This window comes from Drosophila nasuta, chromosome X, assembly GCF_023558535.2.
Source record: "Drosophila nasuta strain 15112-1781.00 chromosome X, ASM2355853v1, whole genome shotgun sequence".
In the NCBI taxonomy this organism is placed as follows: Eukaryota; Metazoa; Arthropoda; class Insecta; order Diptera; family Drosophilidae; genus Drosophila; species Drosophila nasuta.
Window position 1 is genome coordinate 2,000,944 of NC_083459.1, and position 13,149 is coordinate 2,014,092.

The 13,149-nt window shown below is 34.1% G+C and overlaps 1 protein-coding gene across 18 annotated transcripts in view; it reads right to left on the minus strand.

Moving 5' to 3' along the window:
- Positions 1-13,149, minus strand: part of LOC132796862 (potassium voltage-gated channel protein Shaker) — a 202,983-nt gene that overhangs the window by 16,148 nt on the left and 173,686 nt on the right. For 15 of the 18 annotated variants that reach the window (XM_060808193.1, XM_060808194.1, XM_060808192.1 and 12 more), the window contains 6 exons: positions 11,294-11,489; positions 11,065-11,186; positions 10,467-10,620; positions 9,280-9,451; positions 3,077-3,206; positions 148-338 (listed from right to left, as the gene is read on the minus strand). In XM_060808193.1, coding sequence (XP_060664176.1) covers positions 148-338; positions 3,077-3,206; positions 9,280-9,451; positions 10,467-10,620; positions 11,065-11,186; positions 11,294-11,489 — 965 coding nt within the window. Of the gene's footprint in view, positions 1-147; positions 339-3,076; positions 3,207-5,304; positions 5,435-9,279; positions 9,452-10,466; positions 10,621-11,064; positions 11,187-11,293; positions 11,490-13,149 lie in introns of all 18 variants that reach the window. The other 3 variants (XM_060808198.1, XM_060808204.1, XM_060808205.1) reach the window with 2 other exon arrangements.

Consider the following 13,149-nt stretch of genomic DNA (forward strand, 5'->3'; position numbering starts at 1 on the left):
TGTGTGTACGTATGTGTGTGTGTGTGTCAAGTATGACTATCTCAATTTTTTGAGGCCGTCCGTCCAGTCGGTATTTGTGATTGTGTATGCGATGCGAGTAGAGAAGTAGTAGGTAACGAGAGAGGCGCAGTGCACATTTCAACTTACCTAATGTACCTGGCAAATATGGACAACTAGTAACATGATTAAAGTTTTGGCTCTGCATCTCCTCCTGATCCGTTTCGCGGTGATAGAAGTAATTGAAATTACTGACGATAACCGGTACCGGCAGTGCGATTGTCAGCACACCAGCAATCGCACACAATGATCCCACAATTTTGCCCCAAACGCCGACGGGTCTGTTTATCGTTTTATCGTTTATCGATACATATAATTGAAATTCATTTTCATTTCGTTTCGTTATCGTTTTTGGTTCGATTTGGTTTTGGATTTGTGTTTTTAGATTTAATTGATTTTTTTTGTTGTTGTTGCATATCGTGTATCAAACGAATTTCAATGCAATTCAATTTCCAATTATATATCATTTGGCATTTTTATATAGATTGTGGCGTTTTGGATTTTTGTTGAATTTGTCGTGATATATTTTATTTTTATGGAGTTTTCGGTGCGTTTTTGTTATGGTTTTGTTTTTTGTTTTTTTTAAATTGGTTTAACGAGTTTCGTTTTTGATTAGGTTGTTGTTGTTGCAATTAAATTGATTTGATATATAGATATATACATGGGTATATGTATATATTTATAGAGATATATAATTTTATTGTATTTGGATTTTTGGTTTGTTTATTTGGATGAAGCGAGCGATGTTAACGAACGAACGATAAATAAAATGAAAATACAAATATATAAGAAATGTAAAGTAAGAGTAATTCTCGTTTTGGTATTTTTTTTTATATATATAAATTATTTGTTTTTTTAATTTTGTAATTATAGTTTATAGGTTTGTATATAGAGATATAATATATATATATATAAATTGGCTGGCAGTGATAGCAAACTTATACGATATGTACGTATACAGATATGAGTAGATATAAGTATATATATATATTTATAGAGTTGAGTATACATAAAGGCAATAGCGGTAGAAATAGTAAAACGAAATAATAGTTTAGCAAAGAGTACTCGAAATTAAGCACACAACACTTAGAACGAGTAGCGTTACGTGTAACGAGTTACGAGTAACGAGTAACGAGTTTGCAAGTGGTTTGTGTTCTCTTTTCATTTGCTTCGGGTACGGGTTCGGGTTCGGGTTCGGGTTCAGGTTCGGGTTTTGGTTAAGGTTTCGTTTTTCTTAATTTCCTCATAGGTATGTGGAAAATAGTAAGCGTATGTGTTGCGTGTTTTTACTTTTTTATATACATATGCAGACATAATAACAAGTATTGCACAAGTGCGAGCAAGAGAGTAAGACAGGTGCACGGCAGGTAACGAGTGAGTTAGTGAAATAATGGGAGTACGAAACAGAGACAGAGATAGAGAGAAAGAGAGTGAGTGAGATATAGAGGGGAAGAAAGTTTGCGTATAACAAAAGTTTTAGTGACAGAACTACTCAAAGTTATGCGCGACTTGAGCACGGGTAAGGCAAGGCGAGGCGATGCAGGGCGGGGCGGGGCGGGGCAAGGCAGTGTTGGATAAGGGGGTAGCGGATTGGGGGTTGGGGGTTTGTTTGCTCGGGTAAGGTTTTGGAGGGTGATGATTGAGCCACGGCCGAACAACTTTGCATGTTAGTGTGTGTGTGTGTGTGTGTGTATGGGTACAGGTGTGTAAGTGTGAGTGTGTATCTCTGTATGTGTGTGATTGTTGTATTAAGTATTAAGTCTGTATTGGGTAACTGGAGTTTACTTAAATCTTTTGGAATGGACATGCAGCATGCGTTCGATAAGAGCAGCTAACAAAATTGCGTTAAATTCGTGTTATCGGCAGTTGTTATCGGTATCGGTATCGGTATCGCTATCGATATTGCCACGCCACGTGGCATGCTGCAATAGTAAATTCTAGTATAAGTGTCTGTGTCTGTGTGTGTGGGTGTGTGTGTGTTGATGAGCTTATTGATGGAACTGGAGTGCACACTGTACAGTGTGACGCAGTGCAGCGCTTGAGATTTGTGTGTTTGTTTCGAGTTTCTGGCATCATTTGTATCTTTGTTGGTTTATGTGAACTAAACAACGACACAACGTTACATTGATAATGATAGAAAAACTGGTTAATTTCATAGAGCTTTTCTTTGCATATTTTTCAATAGCATTTTCTCGCATTAAGCAAAGGCAAAGTTTGTTTTTCTTTTTTGCTTTTGCTTAATTTGTTTTGGTTTTGGTTTTGAAATTTAAATGTTTTTTGAGGGGAACAGAACCAGAACGGAATGTAATGGAACGGAACGATACGGAACGGAACGGAACGGCAACAGAACACAGTGGCACAAGTTATAGACAGTTAGATAAAAAGGCGGTTAAATCAGAGAAATGATTAAGATCAATAGCAGAATATATAGATGGTAGGTAAAATTTACGCTTAGTTTATAGCCAACGGAGAAACGAAATGCAACGCAATGGAAAAAGAAATCAAAATCAAACTGAAAATAGGAAATCGAAACGAATACACATATATATTTAGATAATATATATATATATATATATAGATAGATAGATAATAAACAGCTCAGCGAGTCAAAGTAAGTGACAACAACAATTAGGTTTGCATATTGGGTATAAGAATAGAAATATTGTAAGTAGTTTCAACTTAAATCGAAGCGAGAATACATTATTTCTTTGGCTTACGACTTAGTAGTAGTATATATAGTTTATGGTTAGTATGTGGTTTAAGAAATAATGATAAACACATTTTGCGACATTTTCGTATAAATAAACTACAATGCGTTGACGCAGCAAAAGGCGTCGACACACAAACAAAATGAACAACAAAAAACTGAGAAACAAAAAACAAGAACGATAACGATAACGATAACAGTAACGGAAACGGAAACGATAATGCATAAATGTTGAAATGATAATCGCAATAATAATAATAATAATAATAATAATCAGAAAAGTTAGAATTGTAATTGTATAGATTTGCATACGTCATGTCACCATATCCAACGGTGGTCATGGTGACCACAGCCCACCAAAATGCATCGGGTATGGACTTGAAGAAGGAATTTTCGCTTCCAGCTTCCGCAAAATAAACCGCTGATGAGAAGAGTACGACGCCTAAAAAAATTGATGGGAGAAATTGCTTTGCATTGGTTCCGGCTCGATATAAAACATATTTATAAAAATTTTTGTTTCTTTTTTCTCTTTTTTTTTACTTTTAATATATAAAAATGTATTTTTTTTTAGTTTATTATTTTTTTTTTTGGTTTTTTTGTGAACTAATAAAGTCAATTGAAACGAAAAGAGTTTTTGGTTGTTGCATGGTGCCGATTTGGCGGGGTGTCCGCAAGTTCTGTTGTCTGTTGTTGGTTTTGGTCTTTGGCTAGATTCGTTGTAACGGTCCGCATGTTCAACTCTCTACGTGTAAATGTAAGTGTGTGTGCGTGTGTGTGTGTGTGTGTGTGTGTGTGTGTGTGTGTGTGTGTGTGTGTGTGTGTGTGTGTGTATGTGTCGAGCTTAAACGTGTCACACAATGCGTGGCATTCTTTTCTTCTTTTTTGTGACTCGCCGGAACTTTTGCGGACAAAGCGGAATCTGCACCGGAACTGGAACTGGAACTGGAACCGGATCTCTTTCGCATTGCTGCGATTCCTCGCTTTGGGAAGATATAGGGTTTTTGTTGTTTCTCGTGATTCTCGTTTTGTTGTGGGCATTGTGTAACACGTTTTTCAGTCATAGAGTAACTAGTAAATGAGTAGTTTTTGGATTTCAATTCAGTTTCTGTATAATGACAATGGCAAAACATAGCCGCGGCATTCCCAAGCAGAAAACGCTGACCAGCGATTGGACGATTAGGAGATAGAAAAAGAAATAGAGATAGAGAGGTAGAGAATGGGAGCCGAGAGCAATCGGTTTCTGGTGTGCTCTGTTTGGCCTAGAAATATGGTGATACTCGTATCCTCAATCCTAAATCATTAATTCAACGTTGACGATGATGCAAAACGAAGACGAAAACGAATACGAATACGAAGACGAAAACGGAGACGAATACGTGGATGAAAACAGAGACGAAGACGAGGACGAAGACGAAAACAAAGACGACGACAAATGTTTTTGTATGATGCTTTCGAATTGTTTTGTAGTATGTGATATTCGATTTTGAGTTGTGAATTATATTCTGCTTGGGGTATATTTGGAAACTCAAGAACTAGACGAAACATAAAAAATCAGGAGCAGAAGTCTCCCAAATGCATATCATGCTGAAAAATTCTCAAATATTCAAGAAAAATAGAACAAACAAAAAGAAAACTGAAATTAAATCAAAACCATTTTTGATGAAACATAAGAATAAAAATAAAAGTAGATAAAGCGCACTTTGTTAGATTACTCAAGTAATTGAAAAGCAAGTGAACAACAACAGCAACATCTATTGATTTGTGATTCAAAGTTATAGATCAAATTAAGTAGCTGGGATGGTCGGAGGAGGAAACTTATGAGGAGTTACAGCGAGCGATTACAACAATCAAACAACGAAGACGAAAACGAAAACGAAAACGAAGACGACAACGACGACGAAGACGAAACGAAGACGGTGATGCAACATTGATGCTGATGATGATGATGGCAGATGAAGGGAGCTAGCTTATATACAAGAAACGACTTACATATATAATATATATGTATATATTTGAATATAGATAGATATGGTGAAGAGCGTATTGTTACAGACGGTTAAAGAATAGGATAAGTTGTAAGTAGTTCAAGACACAGAGAGGTATTTTTATATATGTATGTACATAACATATCTATGTGTTTCTGATGTAACTGTACACGAGGAGAACTTCACTAGGAAAGAATACTGAAGACAGATCTGGGCAACTTCTTGGATGAGAAGAGCTCTCAAATGCTAAAGCAAAGTTAACGCACAGATAGAGAGATAGAGAGAAAGGGATTAAAAAAGGAATGATAGACAAAGTGCCTGTTTTCGATATGTTTTAAACTTTGAGGGAAATGAAAGAGAGAGAAAAAATACACAGAAATTGTTAGTCACAAGAAAAGAAAGAGAGGAAGAGACACACAAAGAGACAGAAAGAGAGAGTAGCGCTTTGTTACAGTTTAGCAGGTGGATATAAAATGTACAAGGACGAAGTTGCAGTTGTTATTTGGTTGGTTAAGTTGGATTGATAGATGGAATAGATGTAAATGTAAGTTATACCTCATATCACCATATCCCACCGTAGTCATGGTCACCACAGCCCACCAGAATCCGTCGGGTATGGACTTGAAAAACGAACTTTCGCTGCCAGCCTCCGCGAAATAAACCGCCGACGAAAATAGTACAACGCCTGGGCGTATAATTTTAAACAAAGATCGATCGATTAGTTCTATGAAATTCGTCGGCGATTAAATGTACACATTAATTTGTTAGTAATTAAGTGAGGGAGAAATGTATATAGATTCATATATCGCATCCATTTCATTTTCAGTTTCTGCTTGGGTCGTCGATCGTGAAAAACCATCCAAAATGTCAAGAGAAATTTTATGAATAATTCGTGTGTGAAGAACGTATTGTAAGTGTGTGTGTGTGTGTGTGTGTGTGTGTGTATGTCGAAATATCTAAATATATTTCGACTGTGTATTGTTTATGTTTTGATTCTCGTTAAAAAACAACTACAAGAGATATACATACAATAATTGACGAATTGAAAGAGTTTCAAGCTCTAGTTCAATTCGCCATTTTTTATTTTGCTACGTATTGATTTTGTTATTAATCTGTGCAGAAACTATAAAGAAAACAGTGTTACAAAATATAGTAGAATAGTTTCAAGTGGCAAAAACTTAGTTGAAATCACATTATCAGTAAATAGTAAAGTGGTGTGCGAGTGTGTGTTCGTGTCTGGGTGTGTTGGTGTGTTGGTGTGTTGGGTAAGTGTATCACAATAATTGGTTCGCAAAATATTACAAATCGAAATAAAGGAGAAATATGCTCACAACGAAAGTCTTCGGCCACAAACCGAAGTGTTCTTGGGCCCCACAAATGCTGAGCTGAGCTGAGCTCCGTATAAATCTCTCTTTCAACATTTGTGCGGCATTAGTTTGGCAGACTTGATCGATTCGCTTTGGTCTGCCAAGAAGTTCTCTCGAATACACATGTGTAAAAGTAGTAGGGGGTTAGTAATGCTTCTAGTATCTAGATTGTTGTTGCAAACTAACTAAATGACATTTTGTTATTCGTTTTATATACGAGTTATTGTTTATTGTTGTTGTTTTGTTAAGATATAAACAGAAACTAACTAGTTTTGAGTATACTTTGTACAATACGATATACATACGTTATTCATATATAGTATTAGTAGTTGATATATAGTTGATATATACGTATATAGATATACACATACATATATATGTACATATATATACTACACTACAGCAAGGCAAATAATATGTATATGGAAACAAAATCGAAACGTAATGAAATGGAATGAAACAAGTTCTTCCGGCGAGAAAGATCTCCACTCGATAATACACATAAAAACAATAGAATATATATATGATAGTATAGATTAGATTGTACGATCACCTTTTTTGGGGTTCTGTAAAGTTAGGCTAGATGAGTTTAGTTGATAAGTAGTTAGGTAATTACATGTATCGATTATTTATTTGCTGGTGCATTACGACCAATATACAACGTACATAGTTTTAGTATGTTCATTAGCAGGCGCTAGTTAACTTAACTAACTATCATCCTCCTGCGTTTTTTTGTATTTTTTTTTTTTTTGGAAAGCCCAAGAATATTTTTAACGCAACACAATGAAACACAAAACTCAATTGAACGCAATGCAACGCAACGGAATGGAACGGAATGGAACTCAGAAACCGCTGATTCGATTCGATTAAGTAGTGTATATATCATATATACATATATGTATATTTTTGTTGGTTAGAGGTAATTAGTTCAACAGATATAACAACAAACTAAAAACTAAAAGCCAAAGAAACGACATCAAAAACAACGTAGATGAAGTTACGTTTACGATAATTACGATAACAAATACGAGTACGATTACGATTACGGTTACGATTACGATTACGGTTACGATTACGGTTACGTAATGCGAACAACTTGATTATGGTAAAACTTGAACAACAATACAAAATATGTATATATATATATATAGGTAAGTATTTATATTAAAAGTATATGTATTTTTTTTGTATTTTAAAGCTTTTCAAAAACTTTGTACTATTTTCATTTCTGTTTATTTTTCACTACATTACTATTTTCATTATTATTATTTTTATCGAGTATCTTTTTTTTTTTGGATGTTGTTGTAGTTGTTGTTTTGGACAATTCAACGCAAAGAAGCTTGCCAATTTTAAGGCATTTTGTGCGTAAGTTGTGTGCAAAGACGCCAAAGAAAGTTGTGAAAAGTCATATGAACAGATTAAAGTACTGGGAAAATATAAAGATAATGTGAAAAGTGTAAAATTATAGAATACTTTGTGAATATATGTATATATATAGTTGATAAAAAAAAGAGACAGATAAAGAGAGAGAGAGAGAGAGAGAGAGAGAGAGATAGTGTGTATCTAGCGTACTGCAACAAAATACGTATGGACCTTAAAATTGCCAACGACTTTAGCGAGGGGCGTTTATAAAAACCATTGTTATACGTGTTTTTACACTGTCGAAAGTATATCAGGAGTAATAGACTAAAATTCGAGTACATTGACATTGATTTTGTTCTCTAGCCAAAGACGATCAAAAATGTTTAAAAAATATCTCTATATATATTATATATTTGTACGATATATACACACATATAGATGTATATATATTTTATACTGTTTACGTTTACGTTTACGTTTACTTCATTTACCGACTAGCTAAAAAAATCTCTGCTTCTTTCCCGACGCAAACGGGGAACCCACCAAAAGAAAAACAAAAAGAAACACCAAAAATAAAAATTAAAAAATAGGAAAAACAATAAACCGAAAAAGTTATACGAGTACCAACAAAAATACTGTGGCTGTTTTTTTTTTTTTTTTGTATTGTAATTAGAGGCAGGTTTTCTTTTGGTAAGTAGTAAGTAGTAGAGGTAGTATTACTTAATCTCTAATTAGTATAGACGACAATAACATCATATATATATGTATATATGTATGTAAAGAGTAGTATTGATACGTACTGATTTTTTTTTGGTTTTGGTTGTTTAAGTATACACATATAAGGTAGTCTAGTACATAGGTAGGATTATACGCTCTAGAGGCGCCTCTAAGTGTGTGGCTGCATCTTGTTTTTTAACTAGCTAAGCTACTCGGTATTATGTAACTAAAGTAGTAGTTGGTATAGTATAAGTATAGTATATAGTTTATAGTTTTAGTAATATATGTTAAATTGATATTCGTCTTCTCCTTCTGAGTATTATGTAGACGTAAAAGACTCTGTATAACTAACATTAAATACGTATACGGTTACGATTACGGTTATTTTTAGCTAATACTTGTGGCCTAGCTCACGATCTTCTGCTGTCTTGGATCATTACGATCTTGAGTATTGAGTATTTTTGTTTTGTTTTTGTTTTGTTTTGGTAATTAAAATGACAAATGATAATTGTTAAAAAGCATTTAATTGACGTAGTAGTTCTTTAATACTTTTGAAATACTTTCTGTTTGCTTGGGGATTGGATATAGTATATAGTATTCTTTTTTTTTTTTATATCGGGAAAGTGTTGTTATTGTTGTTGTTGTTGTTGTTTTTAAAACAAATGGTGAGCGTTTAATAATGTGCTGGTTGTAAATGTACTTAAATTATATAATGTATATCTACATTTTAGCAGTAGTTGTTTGTTTTAGTTTAAGCAGAAGTCTTTCTTTCTTCTTCTTTGGCTAACGTTGTGAGTAGAGGTACGAGTATTGAATTTTGGAACTGTGTGACAGTCTGTCAGAGTTACGGAGGTGGGGGAAAGTATTAGTTGGAAGGTCCGTTTGGGTCGTAGATCGTTCGTTGGTCATAAGTAAATTGGATAGTTAGATAAATACAGAGAGAGAAACGGGGAGTGGGTGTAAATATATTGTGTGGGGATGTGCTTTGTTTTTTTTTTTTTTTTAGTTGGGTAGGATTTTTGGTATTTGCTTTTGTATTGTTTCTTTTGTTGTTGTTGTTGGCTGTTTTGTTGTTGTAACTTACCTATAAATAAGAAAAATATAAGTAAACCTAATTCCCGCATTGAGGCTTTCAGAGTTCGTCCTAATATTTGTAAACCCTTCGAATGCCTAGATAACTTAAATATTCGAAATACTCGAACTAATCGTATCACTCGTAATATTGCCAAGGACATAGCCTGATTCGATGACTTGTCCTAAAAATTTATAATTATTTATATATATATATTTTTATGTATATTGATTGATGTATGCAACTTATGTAGTGTTTTTTTTTTTTCTTTTAATTTAGTTCGTGTGTATTTTTATATATATAATAGTAGAGTATTGGTTTGAATATATTTGTATATTTAGGTTTATATTTATATATGTATTTATTTTGAGTGTGTGTGAGTGTGTATACTTGGTGTGTGTGTGTGTGTGTGTGTGTTGGTTAGTTAATATACAACAATGATTCGTAGCAAGTGTTTAGTACGATGTTACGATAGTAGTACGAAAAGGCACTAAGGATAGCGTTTAAATCAAGTTGATCAAGTATCAAGTATATATTTATATAGATATGTATATGTATATAGTTTACTATATAGGCAAAAGCATTGCTCTATCACAAATCAAAAGCTCTCAATGTTCAGTCTCAAATCGAGGAATCACATTCATTAAAAAAACGTGATTATCAAAAACTCAAAGCAGGCATTTTTGGTTACTTAGACAAAAAACAAAAACAAAAAAAAGAAACATCGCGACGACGTTATTCTGTAATTATACCCGGTACCCAAAAGGGCTGAAGGGTGTTTTGGTAACAACATAAAACAGTACGAAATAATCTTTTAAAGAGTCCGTAAGTCGAGTTCATTATCTTTAATTCAAAAGGCCCCAGCGATGGTAATATGTAGGTTGGTAATAATATTGTTTGTCATTTGCATGCATTTTCATATTCGAAATTTGTTCAATCGGATAAAAAACTGGGCTGTTGTTATACCCGTGCCGCGTGCCGGGTATCTCACAGTCGATCACACTCGACTACAAAATTTGTTTTGTGTATTATTTGTTATTTTTTTTTCATGATATTTGTTCTATTTTCTTACAGTGTATTCGTAGGTGTGTTGTTAGGCTAATGGAATGTGTGTGTGTGTATGTGTGTATGTGAGAGTGTGAGTGTGAGTGTGTGCGTGTGATTAGCATTACAGTTTTGGCCAAACAAAAAGTTCATACCTGTGGACTGACTGGCGCTTTTGGAAGATTTAACGTATCCTCCTCTTCGGCAACGACAGTCGCTAGTGTTATAAAGTACGGAATGATGGCGATTATGTCGATAACATTCATGACATCCCTGCAGAAATTTAATTTGTTCGGACATGCGAGGAACCTGCGCGGGCGCAACACAAAAAATATCGCGACATGATAGATAGAATAGAATATAGAAAGACAGAAAGAGAGAGAGAGAGAGAGAGAGAGAGAGAGAGAAAGACGAGAAACGTAAATTCAAAGAGAGGAAGAGATAAAGAGAAAGAGATGGAGAGAGAAAGAAAAGAAAGGTACAGAAAAAAAAGAAAATATACAAATATTCTATCAATATAACAATAGTTATGGTACTATATATATTTTAAGCTAAGCAAGTCATAAGTTTATATATATTGATAGTCGAAAATTAATCGACTATGGAATTGAGAAATATTGAGCTATCGGAAATGTAATGTTTACAGCATTACATCGCCTCCTGGCGGTCGATAGAAAGACTTTCTAAAACGTTCGTTAACCTAGATACTACAGTAGAATAGTTTCAAAAGTAGAGTTTGGATTGTTCACATACCTGACAGTTAGTTCAAATGTAAACCAAATAATACATAACGTTTCTATAAGGAAGAAAGGATCTGTGATGTCAGGCACCTCGTCTTCCTCGATTTTTGTGCCATTTGTTGTTGTATTGAACACCTGTAAAATGTGAAAGCCAAAGAGAAATTCGAAAACGAATGCGAGTCACGTTTTGCGAGTCAAAAGGGCGAAAAGTGAAATTAATATAGAATAAAGAAATTACGCACCTTGTAATGCTTAAATTCGGGTAATGTTTCTAGACAAAATATAACAATTGATAGCAATATAACAAATACACTAATTATGGCTACAACTCTGGCGGCTTGCGAGCTCTCTGGGTACTCAAAGAGCAGCCAGACTTTTCTTTGTTTCTCATTATCCGGTAATGGTCTTTCTTCCTCTTTAATAAAGCCTTCATCCTCTCTGTTGGAATAAAAGAGCAAGCATACAGTTCAATGGCTGAGCAACGTATTCAAAATAGTTCATTAAATCATTAATGTAATAGCGTGTGAATGTGTGTGTCTAAATATGTGTGTGTTGTTTGTGTGTGTGTGTGTGTGTGTGTGTGTGTGTGTGTGTGTGTGTGTGTGTGTGTGGGTGTGTGTTTAAGCATTAAGTTTTGATTTTGATTTTGGTTAATTTGTTGTTGTTTTTAAGTAGCCCTAAGCAGCGATTTTGGCAGCCCGAGAATAGTATCAAAGCGAACAAGCTATGTAATCGAATTATTCATGTAATCGATAAATGCAACACAAAAAATCGATAACATAAATTATGTGAATTACATTTGCAGAATTGTGTTAGAGAGTAAAAAAAATTGTATAGTGAATTCGTAGTTGCAAATTTGAAAGTTTATAAATTGAAATTCAGATTGAGATTGAGATTGAAATTGAATCAAAATGATATGCAAATATATGTTGGCCAACTCTTTATATTGTTGGCTCGTGAACTCCAAACTCTTTAAGGGTGACCACCACATCTTTGGCTTGAACGGTTCCGGCCGGCCACAGTGCCCCCATTTATTTGCCGTACCAACAAAATTTTAAGCTGGTGGTCAAGTGATTAACAATTGATGCGAGTTACAAGTCCAACAACAACAGTCCGTGTCCGTGTCCGTGTCCAAGTCCGTGTCTGTCTCTTCTGTCCCATTTTATTTGAAAACGAATGCAAAGAATGCAACTGCATTTCCGGGAAAAGCCACAAAATGCGCTCAATGCTCAACACGCTCAATAAATGCCAGAAATTGTCAAGCTGAATGGCGCTTTTACGACCGCCGGACAAAGGATAATAATAAACTGGCTGGCGTCTATGTTGTTCATATTTGTTTTTCCAACAATGTGCATTCCAATCGCATTCTAGTTTGGCAAATTTAACTTTTTAAAGTCGCATCGAACACAAAATTAATGCGCATTTCATTGTTATTTACTGTTTATATCTCAGATTGTAATCCGAAAGATTAACAATATTGTGCTTTCACTCTCATATTGATATTGTTAATTGGTTGCGATCAAATAAAAAATTAAGAAATCATTTAACAAATAGTTCTATGTTTTACCTTTTGTTGACAAATTTCTATATTTTGTAGTCTACTGTTTATTTTGAATGTTTTACTATATCAATATACCAATTATATGCCTTTGCATATTTTCATATTTCTTCGCGGTTTTATTAATTTGGTATATTATAAATGTAATACCACACTTTTGCTTTTATCAAAATATTTAGGAGGTATTTCACAGTTATTGTTAATCAATTTTTGTCTATTTTTTTGTATATTTAAATCGATAAAAATACTTTGAAATCTTAATTAAAAACATGATTCCGTTTCTAAATAAAAAATAAAGTTCAAACAGTTCTACTTATGGTTTGAAGTTTAATTCGAAATTAAAAACCTTTTGTGTAGTGAATCCATTTGGACCCAAGTTGATAAAACTTCGCAGTTATTGCGACTGCGGAGTTAATTCAATTATTTGTTTGTTAGTGTTAGTCTGCGTAACTATATGTGTGAGTGTGTGTGTGTCTGAGTGCAAGTCGCTGGTCAAATGTCGGTGCCGTGTTGCATGCCTCATGTAAATAATTCGCTGCT